We start from the raw sequence: 17,228 nt of genomic DNA on the forward strand, positions 1-17,228 counted from the left end.
ATGAAGTCACGTTCTGCGCCTGGTCGGAAACGTGCCTCTGAAGGATGAATATCGTAGGATGTAGATGTCAAGTCGAGGGATTGTCTCTCACGTCGACAAATCGACCGAGGGTTGAGGCTGGCCCCGGTGCAGGCAGGCGCGAGCCGCCCAGTGTACAGTCAGCACCAGAGGCCAATCACTGCGCTGGGCGGAGGGCCCTTAGCGTCAGTCGGCGTAAACTTGCTCAATCTAGCGCCATCGCCCATCGCGTTGTCTCACTTCACCCCTCAGCCACCAGCCTTTCTGCCGTTGGAACTCCACATCTCCGTGACGCTCAGTGATTTTTCATGCGCTGAACCTGCAGCATCAATTGCTCAAGGAGTTTCTGATTCGTAGGAGAGTATGGCACGGCGCATCATGACGGCGCATAGGGTTTGCAGAGTCGGGAACCAAAAGCTCAAATGGCTGAGTTCGATCCAGACGCTGGCCATCAAGGTATCTCTAGCAGAATGCTACCAGACCTCAGCCTCTCTACTGGATGGAAGCTCAAGGGTGACAATCTACTGACCTAGAATACAAGCAGCTCGTTATAAAATCGTATATTAAAGTCGACCATGATTCGAATCCTACGACTACTCTTACATGAGTTCGCTACAGTTATAGTGAAGTTCACCATAGAACTAGAGATCATGAATCATCTAGCAAACAAGGCCCGATTTCGAGATACAGAAAAGCTTGTCCTTGAAAGCCGTAAGTCTTCTTCCGAGTTTTTACACTGCAGCTAGAGGGTATCCCCTGCCAGTGTCTAAAGACGGTCATAACGGGACCGCGTACCGCGCCCACCAAAGATGGGATGCCATGGCAATGTCTGACCCGCAGGCGAGTTACCGATTTTTGTACTCAAAGGTTTGCCAGAATGGATCTGCCTTTGCTGATGGGACCTTTCAGCCTATGCTGCGGCGACCAGGGCTGGGACAAAGTCCTCATCTGTCTTGGCGATTCGTATTCGTATTAATGTGAGCGTTTCGAAGGATCGCCTGTCTGTTGGGGCCACGAGCGTCCTGACGAGGAAGAATCCTGGCATATATAAAGTGATGAGGACGGCATTCCTTCTCAAAATTTACTCCAATATCCAGGCAAGGCCTGCCAGATCTTCAACATGGCCAATGATAGCTCTCAAACGAGCAACCATGGGAGCACCAAGCCCTTTGCAGTCATCGTCCACCCCTTTCAGTCACCTACTCCGGACTCCTGTGCCTATGAAATTGGATTGAAGGCCTCCTCGAATGCATTGATATTCATCGGCGGCCTCACGGGCGGCCCACACACCAGCCGGACCCCAAGAAGTCTGGCTCAGGGACTCGCTGATGCCTCAGAGCTGGACTACTCCGTCTGGGAGTTCCGCATGCGGAGCTCATACTCCGGCTTCGGGTTTTCCAGCATTGCCAACGATGTCGAGGATATCAGGGCTCTCGTCACTTATCTGCGCAGCCTCGGAAAAAACAAGATGGTGCTAATGGGAGTCTCTACTGGTAGGCCACCCAATACTCCGAGCCAGTCTGAAGAAATTTGACTAACGATTTGAGGAACAGGCTGCCAGGATTGCATCGAGTACACGAACCGTGTCAAATATGATACTCCTCCCGTGGACGGGTACATACTGCAATCTCCGGTGTCTGACCGCGAGACGGCAAGCATGAGCATGCCTGTAGACTACCTCGAAGCCACCATTGCTACGGCGAAAAGGATGATCGCCCAGGGGAGACATGAGGACGCCATGCCTCGGGATTCAATCCCTCCCGTCTTTTCATCCCCGGTGACAGCATACCGGTGGAACTCACTTGCCGCCAAAGGGTATGTGTAGACCGGGCCAACGGCACATGGCTTGAACAGATTGGAATGGAAGGCTAACATTAGCTGCAGAGGCGATGACGACTTCTTTTCTTCAGACATACAAGACGACACACTTGATACGACGTTCGGCAGGTTCGATAGGCCTGTACTGCTGATGCCTGCCGGGAAGGATGAGCTCGTGTCGCCGACGGTGGACAAGGAGGAACTTCTAGAGCGCTGGGTAAAGGCATGCCCTCAAGGCGTTGTGAGTTCTTTGTCTGCTGTGAATCCTACGTCCGACCATGGCGTCACAGATACGATGGCTCAAGGATGGATGCTGGATAGAATCATGCCGTTTTTGAAAAGTATTTGAAGCTGGGAATGGTATCTCTCAAATTGCTATGCAGAAGAAACATGCTGCTTGTCATATGGAGAGTCGAATGTGAATCGCAATCGAAACATTACCCACGACGACCTGAGCTCGCGGGTCTTCGAAGCCGCTGACTTGAGGCGCTGTGATTTGCACCAAGTGAGGCGCGGTATACCAGACTGAATTGCCATTATAGCAATCAAATCTGGCGTACGCTTCAGGAGAGGATGTTGCCGCAAAGTCAAAATCTGGTGGCGTAGGCTCTTGTGCCATCCATAGACGTCCATCACGAACACCTACCGCAACGAGTACATGACGGTGCTGCCCAGGATACAGACTTGGCGGGATGGTCAGGACAATGTAGCCATCAGGATAGAAATCCAGCACGCATTGCATGTGATCTTCCCGAACGTCATACATGCCGTGAATCATTGATGTGTAGCTGTGAGCCGTGGTCCGAAGAAGGCGCAGATGCTCATCGTGGACCGGATCAGTCGGCTTGACAAGCGTCGGTCTTTGTTCTACAGCATGATGTGGTTGGAAAATGGGCAGAGTCCTGGGGTCTGTCGAGTACAGACAGGTGACTATGCCGGGCGTTGTCTTCCTTGAGCTAAGCGTAGCCCCGATCCTCGCGCGAGGCATGCCGCTGCTTCCCACTGAGATCCATAACATCATGCTGTCCATGTTGTCTGCTTGCCTCTTTGAGATGGTGAAGTACGGGAGGGAAATCGTTCCGAGTCGAGTCCGGTAGAAATGTCCGTCTGGTCGGTCAGTCCTAGGCCGCAGAATGATAGCAACGAACTGGAGTAGCCGCGTCTCTACCTGCGGAAAAGGTGCCTGCGGAAGAGGAGAGCAGGCCAAAAATGCGAGGTAATAACCCTCAAAGAACTCGTCCAGCTTCATTAATGGTAGGTGTATGTGCAGGCCAAAGTTAGTGATGCTATAATCAGGCTTCATGCGATTGGTGCTGTGTGGGAATGTATTGACGAATGTCTTGTGGTCAACTACCCGGCGGCCGCTGAAATCGCGGAACATGCGAGGCGAAGGTGCAAGCATGCCGATGTCTTCTGGGCAGGGCAGGCCGTGAGGCATGGACCATGCGAACATCGTGTGATCCGGAGTCGTCCTCATAATTTCGTCCTGTAGCCTATGAAAAGCCTTGCGGCCTTCGCCGTAGATTGCCGGCATACAAACGCCAAAAATTCCCATCAGGCAGTATGCTTCGTCTTCAATCCTTGTGGTCACGCGTCTCGACGCCCACGACATCCGCTCTCCTACGCTGGCATCATCCAGCTTGCCGCGGTTGCGCAGGATCTCAGCTTTAACCCCTGTGATCTCTTCGAGTAAGGAATCCATCAAGGTCTTGGATCCCAAGGAAGATCGGCTCCATGTGCTGCTGATGAAGTAGACTTCAGCAGGGGCGATGAGCTCTTGTAGTGTCCAACCTCGTGTAAACCAGGCACTCTGTCGGAAGGGCGAGTTGGCAGCATGCAGTTCGATTGAGCCTGCCATGGGAACATCGTCGAGATATGCAAAGCATATGGTTGAGGCTTCATACCAGGCATACATGGAGTTGATGGCTTCGGAAAGCTCTGCGCTGCTGGACTTGTCGATACAGCATGTGTCGATCCAGGCATACTGAAGGTGGTAGTCTAACGCTCGAGCGCAGCAAGCCTGGATCTTTGCATAACCCTTCTTCGACTTAGCCGCCTCATCCTCGGTCTGAATCTCTTGGAAAGTGACCTCGTCAGACGATGAACCCCACCTGTGAGAGAGAATTGCGTATGGGGGGAAATTATCCTGGAAGAATTCCAACTTGAACGAGGGGTTCGTGCGAGGATCGCGAGGATGAGGTTTGATGTGAAGAAGATACATCTTGGAACATCATCCCACTTGTGCGCCAGTCTAATCGTATCGGCCTTTGATGAACATGCACCTCGAAGAGTGATGAGGTCCGATGCGGCTTTTCCCCCCAAAAACGCGGATGGGTCACCAAGAATCAGCTGACCTGTTGTGCATAACCTGCATTCCTAGTATGCGGCCATTGCGAGCTCATTTGTATCCGGCGCCACCGTCGCACAGGTCCCCTATCGTCTGAGAGCATTCTGTGTCAGCCAAGTGACAGCCATAATTATTTGTATTATACGGTGGCAGATCATGACAAGTCATATCCCGACCAAAAGCAGTGGCCAGTGCGAAGGAGGTCAATTGATGGCCATTTTGGTAAGGGATTAAAGTTTCAGTCTCGAAATATGCAGGCCAACCCCAAGCCCTAAATCAGTAGGCTTTAGACAGTAATATACTGGCTGCGACATGGCATAGCTATTTTTCCACATGTCCCGCTTCACACCAGTCAGGCCACAGCTCTCAACCCGTCAATCTTCTCTCTTAGAGCCCTTTAAGTAAGGCACTGCGAGTACCAGGGGTTCTGCGACTTGCACGTATATCCGGCAGCGCACTGCGTGGGACCGGTCCATCCCTGTCCACCACACTGTCCCCAGGGCGCCGCGACACCTGTGCCCGTGGCCGGTGGCGCGGCAGCGGTGGTGGTGGCAGCCCTGGTCGTCGTGGCGACGGTCGTAGGCACGACAGTGGTAGAGGCCCTCACCGTCGATGTCAGAGTCGTCGTGCCCCTGGTGGTCGTCGTAGCGGCAGGGGGCGCAGCCGTCGTGGTCGTGCCCGCGGGAGGGGGCACGGATCCACCGGAGATGGTGCCCTGGGCCCAGAAGACACCGCGGCCGTTGGTACCGACGTAGACAAGGCCGGCGTTGTTGCCACTGCCCTCGAGACGGTTGGCCTCGATGGAACCCCAGGCGATGGAGCCCTGAATGTCAGTCCACGAGGCACCGAGGTCGGCACTGCCGTAGAGCTTGGGGCCCTGGGGGCCGGTGCCAAAGGCGTAGAGGTTCCAGGTCGTGCCAGCGCCGCGGCCGAGAGCGATCTGGTAGGTGTTGATCACGGTCGAAGAGACGAGGGTGAAAGAGGCTCCGCCGTTGGTGCTGTGGAAGATTCCGGCGTCTGTGGACACCCAGACGTCGCCGGCGACCTGGGGGTGGACAGCGATGTCGCGGATGACGGTGGCGCCGCTAAGGGTGCCGGCGGTGCTGAAGCTCGTGGCCGAGTTGGTCGAGCGGTAGAAGGTCGAGCCAGAGGCAGCGTAGAAAGCCGTGTTGTCGCGCTTGTCACTGGCAATCAGGGCGTTGTTGGGCAGGCTAGAGACGGCGGCAAAGGTACCCTGAGTTTGGGAACGGCGGACGCCCTGGTTGGAAGAGGACCAGAGGACAACATCACCATCGGCGGAGAGGGCTACAGCGCCACCATAGGCAACCTGGCCAGCGCCGTAGTGGATGTACCAGGTGTTACCACCATTGCCGGAGAGGGCGACCTGCTCAGTGCCGCCAGTGTTACCGACGCGGACGACGTTGGCGACCTTGTTGCCAGCGTAATCAACGCTTGTGGAAGAGGTGAACCTGGGAGTGTCCCAGACGGTGGCGGGTGCGGTACCCAGAGAATTCTTGTTAGGGAAAGTGAAGCCGCTGTCATCGCCAACAGCAGAGAACAGCTCGGTACCACCAGGAGCAGACTTAACCTCAAGGACAGCGAACTCCTCGATGCCGTCGGCAAGCGACTCAATGGTGATGTTGTGGGTGGTGTCCCACTTGGTCAAGTCGTGGCCTCCGTAGACGGTCAGACCAGTACCGTAAAGCCAGTGGTTAGAGTCATGGGGATCAATTTCCAGGGCCTCAATCATCCAGCCAAGCTTCTTGGTGTCGACGGAGATGAAGTTCTTGAAGATCCAGGGTGCCTTGGGTGTGCTGATGCTGTAGTAGAACTCCTGGTTGGGGTAGCTGGTCCACTTCCACAAGGTAGACCAAGTGTTTCCAGAGTCGGTGGAACGGTAGATCTGCGCGTCAGGGTACCATGAGTTCAGCGTGGCGACAATGAGGGTACCAGGCTTCTGAGCATCAACTGAGAGACCACCAAAACCGAAGTAGAGATCACCACCCGAGGCAGGCGTAATGTCCTTCCACACGCTGGTGGCGAGGTCGTAGCGCCAGACGGAACCAGAGGCACCATCGTAAGGGCCGGTGCCATCGGAGTAGGAGAGGTAGAGAGCCTTCTCGGCAGTCTGAATTCTGGCCTTGTGGGGGAAATACTTTCCAGGTTGTCCGGCAACGGGGCTCCAGGTCTGGCCGGCGTTGGTGGACACGTAGACGGAGGCAGTGACGTTATCGGCGGTGCCGACAAAGATTCGGGAGGTGGCGCCACCGGAGACGGCTGAGGTCTCATCAAAGGTGACAAATGTCAGACCCTGAGGGTCGTTGAGGTATCCGTTGGCATCATTGGGATCAGGAGCGAAGTTGCCGACGTTGGTGAAGGAGGTGACCTTGCTGAAGGAAACACCGCCGTTGGTGGACTTCCAGAGACCATTTCCACTGCGAGCACCGAAGTAGATGATGTTTGGGTTGTTGGGGTCGACTGCGAGACGTTCTCCAGTGCCGCGGCCGGGCATGTTACCACCAACCTTGAAAGGCAGGTCGGTAAACGTCCAGGTCTGGCCCTTGTCGGAACTGCGACCGATGGCGCCGTTGTTAGGATCCCTATTGACGTCAGTGACCCGTATTGTATATAAGACACATGTTTGTCCTACCAGCTGTTGGTGTACATGCCAAAGGCCGCGTAGACCTTGTTGGCATCAGCAGGGTCCAGCGCTACTGCGTCGATTCCCCATCGGTTCCTGCATGGCATTGTCGATCAGTATGATGGCGCGTTTGGCTGGGCATGGGTGAGACTATGTCGGTATAAACTCACCACTTGGCATGGGTAGCAACGTAATCCGTGACAGGCGTCCAGGAATCGTCGGCATTGAGACGGTAGAGACCACCAATATCTGTACGAGCATAGGCAACACCCTTCACCTTGGGATGGAAAGAAATGCCAGGCACGAAGCCACCACCGCCTCCCATGCGAGCATTCTGCCACTCGAAGGCGGCATAGATGGGGCTTGCCGCGGCAAGAAGGAGTGAGAGAACCTTCATCGTGATCGTCTGCCGTTCCAACGGTTTGCTGGGATGACAAGTAGATTGTAACGCCTGGAAGAGCGAGGCAAGGGAAGCGGGAAAGATCAGCGATTGTTGCCTTACTTATATGATACTCATTCCCGGATATGACGGCCCTCCCCCAGGATCACGACGTTCCGAGTTGGACGGATGTTCGCGATCGTGAGAAGGGAGTATACAGAGGGGTCCAAAAGCCGATCGGGGTCGTATCCCGCGGGGCAGCCAAGATTCTCACGATGGCTCCGTGACGGAATAGTGCAATTGCCCCAGGCTGGACCTGCATTCTCCAATTCAGATCCCAGGTTGATTGCCACTTTGGGGCGACTGGCGACTCGTCCCGCGGTCCCGGTTGCGCTACGCCGTTCCGAGCCGCGGACCAAGGAGCGTCCAGCTCCGACCGTGCAACATCAGGCAACGTTTTCCGTAAAGTCGTCATCCAGGTGACACTGGTGAGGCCAGGCTGTTGTCTCCATTAATTAAAAGAGCTTGTTCTCATTGGAGCGGAATTCAATCAACGAGCGCTCCTCAGATTGACTGAGGGCAGGGTCTACTGTCGTGATGGCTTCGCGTCGGAATTGACGCGTTCTCCGGAGCCTGGCGTGTCCCAATCTATTGCTCAGGCACGCCATGATGCAGCATACAGGTCCAGAGCCATGGAAAGTACAAGATGGAGGCGCGGAGTCTGTGGAGGACGCGGCTTGTCTCCTCGCTGTGTAGTCCCCGTAACCAACCTTGGCCACTGTGGTCAGTGCCCAATCGCAAAACAGTCAGATATCGGCCACGGCTTGATGTTTTCCATAGGCCTCGATCGGGATCTCTCTCACCACTGAGTATAAGTAAACCGATGCTCCCCTATCGTCGTGCGTGTGGCGGAAAATTGGCGTCCCCAAGCCATGGCGCTCCCGTCAACGCCCTGACTCGCAAAGCAGCCCTTGTGCCTGTTGCTTTTGGAAGAGCTCCGGTGTTCTTTTCCGAGTGGTAGTACGGCTTATTGCCTCATGCCTCGCCTGCTCGACACTTTGACTCCCGCCTTGCTGTAGCAATCTGTGTTTCTTTGTGGACACGCGGGCTGCTGCTAGCATGTTTGTATTTCATGCCCGAGTTCTGCCCCTCGTCAGTTCAGGGGTTGCTCAAACATCGCTGTCTATTCAGTTCTCTCAACCGTCGTGGAAAACAGAGTGAATATCCATCGCCCCGCAAACAAAACTCACTTTCTATTCCGAAAATTTTCTGGGCTTGATAGGTTGAAATGCCCAAACGTGGTCGGGAATGCCCACCGTTGTAGGACGGAGCATCCGTTGCAGATATTTCCCAGAAAAAGAAAGGTGCGAAAAGATGACACGAGAAAAGAAAAAGCAGTACACAAGACGTTGGCGAAGGCCCAGTCAGGTGGAGTGAACAAGCCTGCCTGTCTTTTGTAGGATACCTACACAGTCTACAACACAGCTTCCATTGCTGCTCATCAGGAACCTCAGAGGGGCTCCAGACTGGTGGAACCAACACACAATGGTGGACGATGACGCCCCCGAGTGCGGGGTATTCCGATCTGGCGTGCGCCACAAGAATGCGAGATTTCAGGAGTATAGTGGCTTCTGTCGTTTGTCCCGACCTCTGGCGAGATTGAAGGCTCAGGTTCAAGACATCAGACGTTGCAAGAAGTACCATACCTCCGACGCAGTCTCTGAAATTCTTCGTCGGCGACAACACGCGAAACCGTGCATAAACATGAAGCAGAGAGTCGTTTTCGGTGTACTTGTGGGCCTAATTCGACTGGGTGCAGGTCACCGACACGATGGGCATCTGCGCCGCCTGTCTACGGAACAGATTCCCCTTGTTGAGCTTCCTCACAGCCAGAAGCAAATCAATCAGGACATACGACAGTACTGGGTGCGACAAGCGAACGAAGCACTGTCTTCGCCATGCCCATTCGCTCCCTTCGGCACCGTTATTGTGAATCACACAGTCAGTGGCAGAGGCGGCATTGTCTGCACCGGCGAAAATACGAGCCACCAGTCTGGCAACCCCATCATGCATGGTAAGAGGCTGACAAATGGGCCTTGTCTCGTGACGCAGACTGCGGTGGCTTTATGTAGGGCATACATCGGAGAACTGACGAACATCAGGTGAAATGGCAGCAATCGCCAACTGCTCTCATATCCTGACGGATCCGACGGGGCCTTACAACATGACAGTCGCAGAAGCTCTGGCAGCATTCTCAGACTTGACCATCTACACAAATGCCGAAAGCTGTCCCATGTGCGCGTCAGCGATTCGATGGGCCGGCTTCAGGGAATACGTGTACGGCACCAGTATTGATGAGCTGGTCCGCAGAGGCTGGGATCAGATCCGGATTGCGTCGCGTGAGGTATTCGCCATGTCCGTCGATCTCCCGCGACAAACGGCGCTGATTGGGGCGGTACTCACAAACGAGACGAACCCCTTGTTTAGCTGGCAGTTCGACCACTCGGCTCCATGTCCACCGGGCTGTTCGCGATCTACGTGGCAGGCGGATTCAATTTGTTCCGCTGTCTAGACCCCAAATGTCGCGCAAAACTCCGAGAGATTGAGCAGGTCGGTCTTACTACCAAGCGACCTGCCGAGAACTGGTAGAGGTGGACGACCTGGGCAAAATTAGGAAGACAGCTCAGCTGTTCGGGCGAGGCGAGGCCGCGGGTGAAACAGCGTCGCAATCTGCAAGCCTTGTCCAGGGGCGAGGACGCAATCGCTAGACCACTACCGTAATCCTCCCCTATCGTCCCCGTTTAGCAAATGGGCCGCCGAGTCCATGAAAGCAGCGATTTTCATGCACCAGCTACAATGTTCCAGCTTGGTAACGGAATTCCAAGGACCGAATGGCACATCGTTCTGCTGCTGACTATAGTATGTTGGGTGGTGGCGATTGGAGTAGGGGATTGCCCGCGCGATGCGTGCCGATCCGGCGCTGCAACACCAGGCTTCGGTACTAATTAACATGAGGAGAAGCATGTCAGGGATACTGCCGACCCCCGCAGCCCCTCCTGATCTCATCTCGGGCTTGGTAGACTACCGGCAGCAACGGTTCTGGGGTGCAGCCTCCTGCCGACCTTCATTCTAGAAAGTCATAAGACCCACGGCCTCTCAGAAGTAGCCGCAGCGATGAGTTCCCGCACGCCCTTCGGCTTCGCTCTGGTAGTCATTCAGTCTATCCGGTTCTCAAAATGCTTGCCAGCGTAGCTACTAGCGCTCTGCTTCTGTGGTCGTCGGCCACAGCGGCCCTTACTTATAGGGGTGTCGACTGGTCGTCGACCTTGGTTGAAGAACGGGCTGGTATCAAGTACACCAATGGCGGCTCGGCTCAGCCTCTTGAACAGATCCTCAAAGCGAACGGCGTCAATTCCGTCCGACAGCGCATTTGGGTCAACCCTTCCAATGGCGACTACAACCTCGACTACAATCTTAACCTTGCCAAGCGGGCCAAAGCTCAGGGACTCAGCGTCTACCTGACGCTTCACTTCAGCGACACATGGGCCGACCCCGCTCACCAGGCCATCCCTAGTGGTTGGCCTTCTGGTATCGACGATCTCTCATGGAGGCTCTACAACTACACCAAGGAGGTCTCCAACGCCTTCCAGAAAGCTGGTGTGCCCCCGGCCATCATCTCCATCGGCAACGAGATCACCTCTGGGCTGCTGTTCCCAACCGGAAAGACCTCCAACTTCTACAACGTCGCACGCCTCCTCAGCTCCGCCTCTTGGGGCATTAAAGACTCAACCCTCAGCCCCAAACCTAGAATCATGATCCACCTCGACCGTGCCTGGGACTGGAACGTTCAGGAGTACTTCTATACTCAGGTCCTCGCCGCCGGACCCCTTGCCGTCGGTGACTTTGATCAGATGGGCGTCTCGTATTACCCCTTCTACGGGAGTGGTGCCACACTCTCGGCGCTGCGAACCACACTGAACAACATGGCCAGCAAGTGGGGCAAGGAAATCGTCGTGGCCGAGCTGAACTGGCCGACGTCTTGCCCGTCGCCGGCGCAGCCTTTCCCGAGTGACCTGAGGGACATCCCCTTCTCGGCCCAAGGTCAGACGACCTTCATCCAACGGGTTGCTGACGTCGTGAGCAAAGTCAACAAGGGCAAGGGTCTGTACTACTGGGAACCTGCTTGGATGAACAATCAGGCGCTGGGGTCTTCTTGTCCATTGAACACGCTATTCTCGTGGCCTGGGAATGCGCTGTCGAGCTTGTCCGTCTTCAAGAACATTTGATGCATACCACCAGCATACGCAGGAGAAACACGAGATATCATTCTTTCACCCTAGCCTTGATTTCATGTATATATCCGCGACTGTCAGTATGGCTGCAAATTGCATTGCTTTCGGCTCACAGGCTCCATTGACATTAAGCATGTTCAGTCAGTCTCAGGAATGTCCTTGACAGTGGGCTGCTTGTTGTGGCACTAATCATGCGACTCATGGTCCTCGCCCTATGAGGTCCATGATTATCGATGAGAGGAGTCTCCTTCTTAATAACCTACCCAAAGCTTTGAGGCTTACTATCGACCTCTTGATGAGATTTAATTGCAGCACACAGTGACACCCAATTGAGCTGACCCCACAAGATAGGGGCGGCGCCACCCACACCCACGCGACAAAGCCACGAGATGGCCTAATTGTCCGCCTACCATTGCATTTCAGCAGACCATACACCGTCCACCTACCTTCAAATCCAGTCCTATCGCGATCAAAGCCTGTATCATCTTTGACGGCACAGGTACTGCATTACTAGACGTCCTCTTTGGGAGATTAGCTTGCAAAATGTGCCAATTGTCAAGAATCGAGAACGACCCCGCAGCAGCTGAGGAGAACAGAACCGACCACCTCACACCAGCATTTTCATGCCAACGCCTCAACTCAACTACATTTGTCGTGCAAGAGAACGATAAATGGAGCGAGGAACCATTGATTTATGTCAAAACATATCCGCACGATATCGTACTCATTGATTCGGGCTGCGGAGGATCGTCAGAAACGCCCACCATAGATCTCACGCTCAAAGTGTATCTCGAGACGGTTCCAGTACCTGACAATGAAGGCCTTCCGCTGAATCGGTCTGGTGTGAGACCGTATACAATTATCTCTACACATTGCCATTATGACCACATCGGTATGGTTCATTTCTTCTCTTTACCACCGGGGCCTTCTGACTCTAGCAATCTAGGAGGAATTCCCGAGTTTATGAGGACCTCCGGACTTGCCGTCTGGGCAAGCTCTGCGGGGAAAGACTTTCTGACAGATCCTCATAAACTGAACAGCGCCTCGCTATGTGCTTTCATCGGCATGGAGCTGCCAAGGTATCATGTTACCCACTGGGCAGAAGATGGTGCTCGAGTGGTCAGCAGTTCTGGGCAGGACCTAAACTTGGTGGTTTTTCAAACACCAGGCCACATGCCCGATGAAATTGCTATTTGGGATGCGAAGGAGCGCGTCTTATTTGTTGGTGATACGGTTTATGAGCGCGCACCTATCCTTTTCCCGGAGGGTGGAAGTATCTCCGAGTATCGAGATACAATCGATAGGTTACAGCAGCTCGTTCATGGTTGGAATGAAGAGGAAAAGGTAAATTGCGGTAAGTTCTTCAGCCTGCTTGTGCTCCGATTACGTCTCTCCTTGCAACCCCTTCTAAGATTATTCTGAGCAGGCAAGGTCACGATTGCCTCGGGACATATCACCAAAAGCGCGGATGCGGCCAGATTACTTGCTCAGACTGGGTCATTTGTGTCTAAAGTACTTGCCTCAGAGGCCTCTGTGGAGGACCTTGGGATTGAGTGTTCGTGGTTCGGAGGAAAACCGGCGGTCCAATTCAAGGATGGAGAGGAGGGCATAACATTTCAGGGTTTGAAGACGTCTTTTGAAGGTTTAGTCTGACATTATCTTCATACTCAGTACAGCGATACGCAATAATCATTGCAACTGATTATTGCTGTATTTTAAAACCATCTTAACTTTAGAACAGAGTGATGCCGTTCCCAGCCCTGTTCACGCGTTCGGAAAGCCGTGTGGATGGGCTGGTCAAGAAAGGTCTGCCTCTATCCACTGGATGTGCTGCAGAAGAGGGAAACACCACTCCAGAGTGCAACACTTTTCTCACTTACTCAATTCCTGAAATTGAACGAGACAAGTGTGTTCCTGATATGGTCAGTGCCGAAGGTACGGTTGTGAAAGGGAAGACCAACCTGTGTCTTTGCAAATCGGTCATCTGAAAAGACCTCAACTCGTGCAGTGATTCCTGGAGCTACATCCTCGAAACCTGGCGCTATGGATGTCCTGTACTTTCGATAGAGAGCGGCAGTAACGGTGGTCATTTCCGCCATGGCCAAGCTACTGCCGGTTAGCCCACACACCGCTGCTGCGATAACAGTCAGAATCTTCACTTACTGCATACCGATACACATTCTTCCACCACTCGAAAACGCCCAAAAATGACGGTTTAATTCAACCGCTTCTAATCCTAGCCACCTCTCCGGGTTGAATGTCCTGGGGTCTTTGAACACCGTCGGATCACGGTGAATGATATAAGGCGACATCCCAACAACAGTGTTGGGTGGAATCTGGAAGCCGTCGACTATCGACTGCGCATTCATGGATCTCGGTTCGGTACTCGGGAGGGGCGCGTAAAGTCTCAATGTTTCCTTGATGACCGCATTGAGATATGTGCATCGATCCGAGGCGTCCACGCGTGGATGCCCATGCTCATTAAGCGCATCTCCTGTCAGGTTCATTACCTCGTCTCTCAACTTGGCCTGGAACTTCTCGTTTTCGGGAAGAGAGAGTGCCCAAACCAGAAACATGAGGGTATCGCTCGTCGTATCGATTCCGGCAAGGAAATGGTCTGCGCATTCCGAAGCCAATTGCATGTCATTCATACCGTCGGGCTGTTGCGACTCATGATAGCGCCATAGCTGGCCGATTATGGATGAGTCTTCAGCACTGCTCCAGTCCCCCGAGATATTTGAGCCCTTCTGCGCCGATTTGAGATTCTGAAAAGCTTGCAATGCAAATCTCCGTATGCTGGTGTATGTAGTTGGTTGTTGCATGGGCAGGATCGGCTTTACAATCCAGCCCATGAATGGTTTGCATGAGTACAGCCACTTTGTGTATGATGGAAAGTGCACCAAGAACCACGATAGCCGGCGGCGCGATGGGTGCAAGATATCGTCAATCAAGGCTCGATCATTCTTTGACCCCTGCAGGGCACGCGTCGACCCATGTTTTCCATAGACAAAAGCGGTGATGTTGTCTAGAGAGTAGTAGTGCATCGAGAGAAAGACATCGCTGATGCCCTGTGGCTCAGTGCTGATCAAGTCAAGATACTGTCGGGCCTTCTCCTCCACGAGGCTTGTCGTTGGCTCCTTCAGCACAACCGACTTCGAATAGGCATGGGAAAGTAGTTTCTTCCTGTTGCCGTGTTCCTTCGTCGAGTGGAATGTGAACAGGTTTTGCTCGCCGTAAACATCAAACATGCGGTAAAATGTCGTCCTGCCAAATCGACTGCCAGGCCCGTAGATGGTCCGCAATGCACTCAGGCTGTTGAAAGACACCTCATTTGGCCCGATGCGCACTACCGGACCGTATTCGAAGTGCAATCGAAGGATGGTCCGCGTACGTGCTGCATTCCAGTCTTCCCAAGCCAGTCGCCAGCGGCTGAGGGCAAAAGATTTTGGTCCAGGGATATTGCTCAAAGGGCTGGTTATCAATGGTTCTACAACCAGAACATTGACGAGGTAAATGAGGGCCGCAACCAGCGCTGCGACGGCAGATAGAAAGGTCACTCCCGGCATGCTGTTGCTTGATGCCTAGCGTTTGATGGTGGCTCTGTGGATGTGATCATCGAAACAATTCAATTCACAGCCTACCTTATCTAGCGAAGGAACAACTATTAATACACTTCACGGGAATGCGCCTCGGTTGGAGTCAATGGAATTGACGAGTCGGAGAGCAGCGATTGATAAGTTTTTGACAAGTGACCAGCGCCCTTTGGTAGCGCTGTTTGTGTGCGGAGTATGCTTTGTCCGTTCAGCCCCAGCTCGATCCCGCCTGTGAAGTGTATCGAAGCTGTTAGCTTTATCAGTCTGTGACAGGACGCGGCCATTTTTCCAGGAGGGCTTAGTGGGCAATATTACAGATCACTGCGTCTTTTCTGGCCATGAATCTAATTGAAGCGATGCAGAAGGTACGAAACGTTGTGAAGCCTGCGCGTAATGGCGAGCGATCCCTACAAAGGTTTTACCGGCCGGCACTAGGTCACCTGTCAACGCGAACATTAGCAAGATTGTTGAGATTGAGAAGTGCGGATTCCTAGTCACCAGCGTCCGGAAACGCTTTGAAACTGAGTGTGTATCAGTAAGGGAGTCGCCATGGTGTGCAGGTCCGACGAGCACGCCAGAAGGGCCATGCTAAATCCCTAGATACTTCGCCGGCCCGAAGGCGTAGAATTACCGGGCTCATTCACCCGCCATTTCAACCAGATACAATAGGGCTTTATCATCTTAGGCACCCCAGACGTTGCCTCGAGGCTTGTGGGCTTGTTCTGTCTCCCTCTGAGGTCGCGACGAGCCTCCACGATGACTTTGTCGACTAGGCTGATGTTGCCGAGCTTGCTAGGCGGGCGCCAAGGAAAAAGATAATTTCGGGATAGCATACACAAGTAGGGAAGTCATTGGCGTGGCGGTTGGATCTGTGAGAGAGTGGCGCGAGGGAACCTATTCCCACCATGTTTGATAGCAATCGTTCTCACTTGCCCATCGTAGAGATGGCGCTAAGTCAAAAGCATGCGCACCGTCGGCCAACATCCCAGGCAGCAAGAATAATCGCGGCACCAGACCTTGGTCGTCATGTGCTGTTAAAAATCTAGAAGGTTGGATATCAGAGTATCGAATCGCATAATGTGAAGCACAAATTCAACACTCCTCATGAACAGTTTATCGCTCGGTAAGACGGATTACTAAACCACATACCCCACATCCCTCCTTTTTGCGGCGGGGTATCCCTTTGGTAGTAGGTGGCGCATGTGGGAGTTGGGCCAAGCTTATATTTCGTCATGGCTAGGCTAGGTGGTCTTCCAACCTTCGCTCTCCGTCCTATTGCCATCTATCACAGCCCCGGGACAACAGCTGTGTAGTATAACGAACTGCCACCATGGGAGATGCCTGTTTGTTTCACCCTCCGACGACTCTGATTGTCGGCGGGAACGGCAAAACCGCACGTCATCTTACTTCGCTCCTCACCGCCGCAAACCCCGCCCACGCCGTCTACAGCATCATTCGCAACCCTGAACAGGTTCCCTCGCTCATCGCTATCGGCGCTCATCCCATTGTTCAAGACCTGGTCTCCGGCACAGTGGAAGATTTTGTCAAGATCCTCGAGCGCACCCAGCCCGACACAGTCGTGTGGGCCGCCAGCAACCCCCGTGCCCCTGTCGAGGTCGACCGTGACGGCGCCATCAAGGTCATCGATGCCCTCGCTCAGGCTGAGATCCCGCGGAAGCGCTATGTCGCCATCAGCTCTGCCGATGTGCGCGACCGCAAGAGGCCGACGCCTGATTGGTACAGTGAGGCAGACATCAAGCTGAGCGACCGCATGTGGGGGGTTATTGAGCCGGCGCTGAGGGCTAAATTCGAGGCCGACAAGGACCTGCGTGTCAACAACCGGAGCCGAGGAATCGAGTACACCATCATTCGGCCTGGTGGTTTGACGGAGAAGGAGGCCGAGGGCCGAATCAGGGCGGGCAAGGTTGGCCTCCAGGGTATGATCAGCCGGGCCGATGTCGCCGCTGTCCTCTTTGCTGCGATCGAGGATGAGTGGACCACGGGCCTGGCATTCGATATCCTGGGTCCCGGGGAGGGAGATTTGCCGATCAAGGAAGCTGTCAGGAGCGTGTCTGCGAAGCGCGAGGATACTTTCGATGGATATTATTAGACGATTGCATTCAAGAAATCCCCAAAGGAC

At 54.0% G+C, this 17,228-nt stretch overlaps 8 protein-coding genes across 8 annotated transcripts; 5 read left to right on the top strand and 3 right to left on the bottom strand.

The window, feature by feature from the left end:
• Nucleotides 1-1,138: 1,138 nt before the first annotated feature.
• On the top strand, nucleotides 1,139-1,843 carry VDBG_07563 (conserved hypothetical protein; the record flags this gene model as incomplete). Its single annotated transcript, XM_003002058.1, has 2 exons — nucleotides 1,139-1,511; nucleotides 1,572-1,843. 2 exons carry the CDS (start codon nucleotides 1,139-1,141, stop codon nucleotides 1,841-1,843), a joined length of 645 nt encoding a protein of 214 aa, XP_003002104.1.
• Nucleotides 1,844-2,236: 393 nt separating this feature from the next.
• VDBG_07564 (HET domain-containing protein) lies at nucleotides 2,237-4,057 on the bottom strand (the record flags this gene model as incomplete). The annotated part of the gene is made up of 1 exon (XM_003002059.1): nucleotides 2,237-4,057. One exon carries the CDS (start codon nucleotides 4,055-4,057, stop codon nucleotides 2,237-2,239), a length of 1,821 nt encoding a protein of 606 aa, XP_003002105.1.
• A 523-nt stretch (nucleotides 4,058-4,580) lies between these two features.
• On the bottom strand, nucleotides 4,581-7,221 carry VDBG_07565 (Cel74a; the record flags this gene model as incomplete). Its single annotated transcript, XM_003002060.1, has 2 exons — nucleotides 4,581-6,783; nucleotides 6,995-7,221. 2 exons carry the CDS (start codon nucleotides 7,219-7,221, stop codon nucleotides 4,581-4,583), a joined length of 2,430 nt encoding a protein of 809 aa, XP_003002106.1.
• Nucleotides 7,222-8,967: 1,746 nt separating this feature from the next.
• Nucleotides 8,968-9,775, top strand: VDBG_07566 (FCY1p; the record flags this gene model as incomplete). Its single annotated transcript, XM_003002061.1, has 2 exons — nucleotides 8,968-9,277; nucleotides 9,366-9,775. The coding sequence occupies 2 exons, from the start codon at nucleotides 8,968-8,970 to the stop codon at nucleotides 9,773-9,775; spliced, it is 720 nt and encodes a 239-aa protein (XP_003002107.1).
• Nucleotides 9,776-10,439: 664 nt separating this feature from the next.
• On the top strand, nucleotides 10,440-11,489 carry VDBG_07567 (arabinogalactan endo-1,4-beta-galactosidase; the record flags this gene model as incomplete). Its single annotated transcript, XM_003002062.1, has 1 exon — nucleotides 10,440-11,489. The coding sequence occupies one exon, from the start codon at nucleotides 10,440-10,442 to the stop codon at nucleotides 11,487-11,489; it is 1,050 nt and encodes a 349-aa protein (XP_003002108.1).
• Nucleotides 11,490-12,038: 549 nt separating this feature from the next.
• VDBG_07568 (conserved hypothetical protein) lies at nucleotides 12,039-13,148 on the top strand (the record flags this gene model as incomplete). Its single annotated transcript, XM_003002063.1, has 3 exons — nucleotides 12,039-12,387; nucleotides 12,442-12,849; nucleotides 12,922-13,148. 3 exons carry the CDS (start codon nucleotides 12,039-12,041, stop codon nucleotides 13,146-13,148), a joined length of 984 nt encoding a protein of 327 aa, XP_003002109.1.
• Nucleotides 13,149-13,227: 79 nt separating this feature from the next.
• VDBG_07569 (cytochrome P450 4ae1) lies at nucleotides 13,228-15,126 on the bottom strand (the record flags this gene model as incomplete). Its single annotated transcript, XM_003002064.1, has 4 exons — nucleotides 13,228-13,325; nucleotides 13,376-13,382; nucleotides 13,457-13,601; nucleotides 13,659-15,126. 4 exons carry the CDS (start codon nucleotides 15,059-15,061, stop codon nucleotides 13,228-13,230), a joined length of 1,653 nt encoding a protein of 550 aa, XP_003002110.1.
• Nucleotides 15,127-16,418: 1,292 nt separating this feature from the next.
• On the top strand, nucleotides 16,419-17,198 carry VDBG_07570 (NAD-dependent epimerase/dehydratase; the record flags this gene model as incomplete). The annotated part of the gene is made up of 1 exon (XM_003002065.1): nucleotides 16,419-17,198. One exon carries the CDS (start codon nucleotides 16,419-16,421, stop codon nucleotides 17,196-17,198), a length of 780 nt encoding a protein of 259 aa, XP_003002111.1.
• Nucleotides 17,199-17,228: the final 30 nt, after the last annotated feature.

The sequence above is a fragment of the Verticillium alfalfae genome, genomic scaffold (assembly GCF_000150825.1).
Source record: "Verticillium alfalfae VaMs.102 supercont1.10 genomic scaffold, whole genome shotgun sequence".
Lineage (NCBI taxonomy): Eukaryota > Fungi > Ascomycota > Sordariomycetes > Glomerellales > Plectosphaerellaceae > Verticillium > Verticillium alfalfae.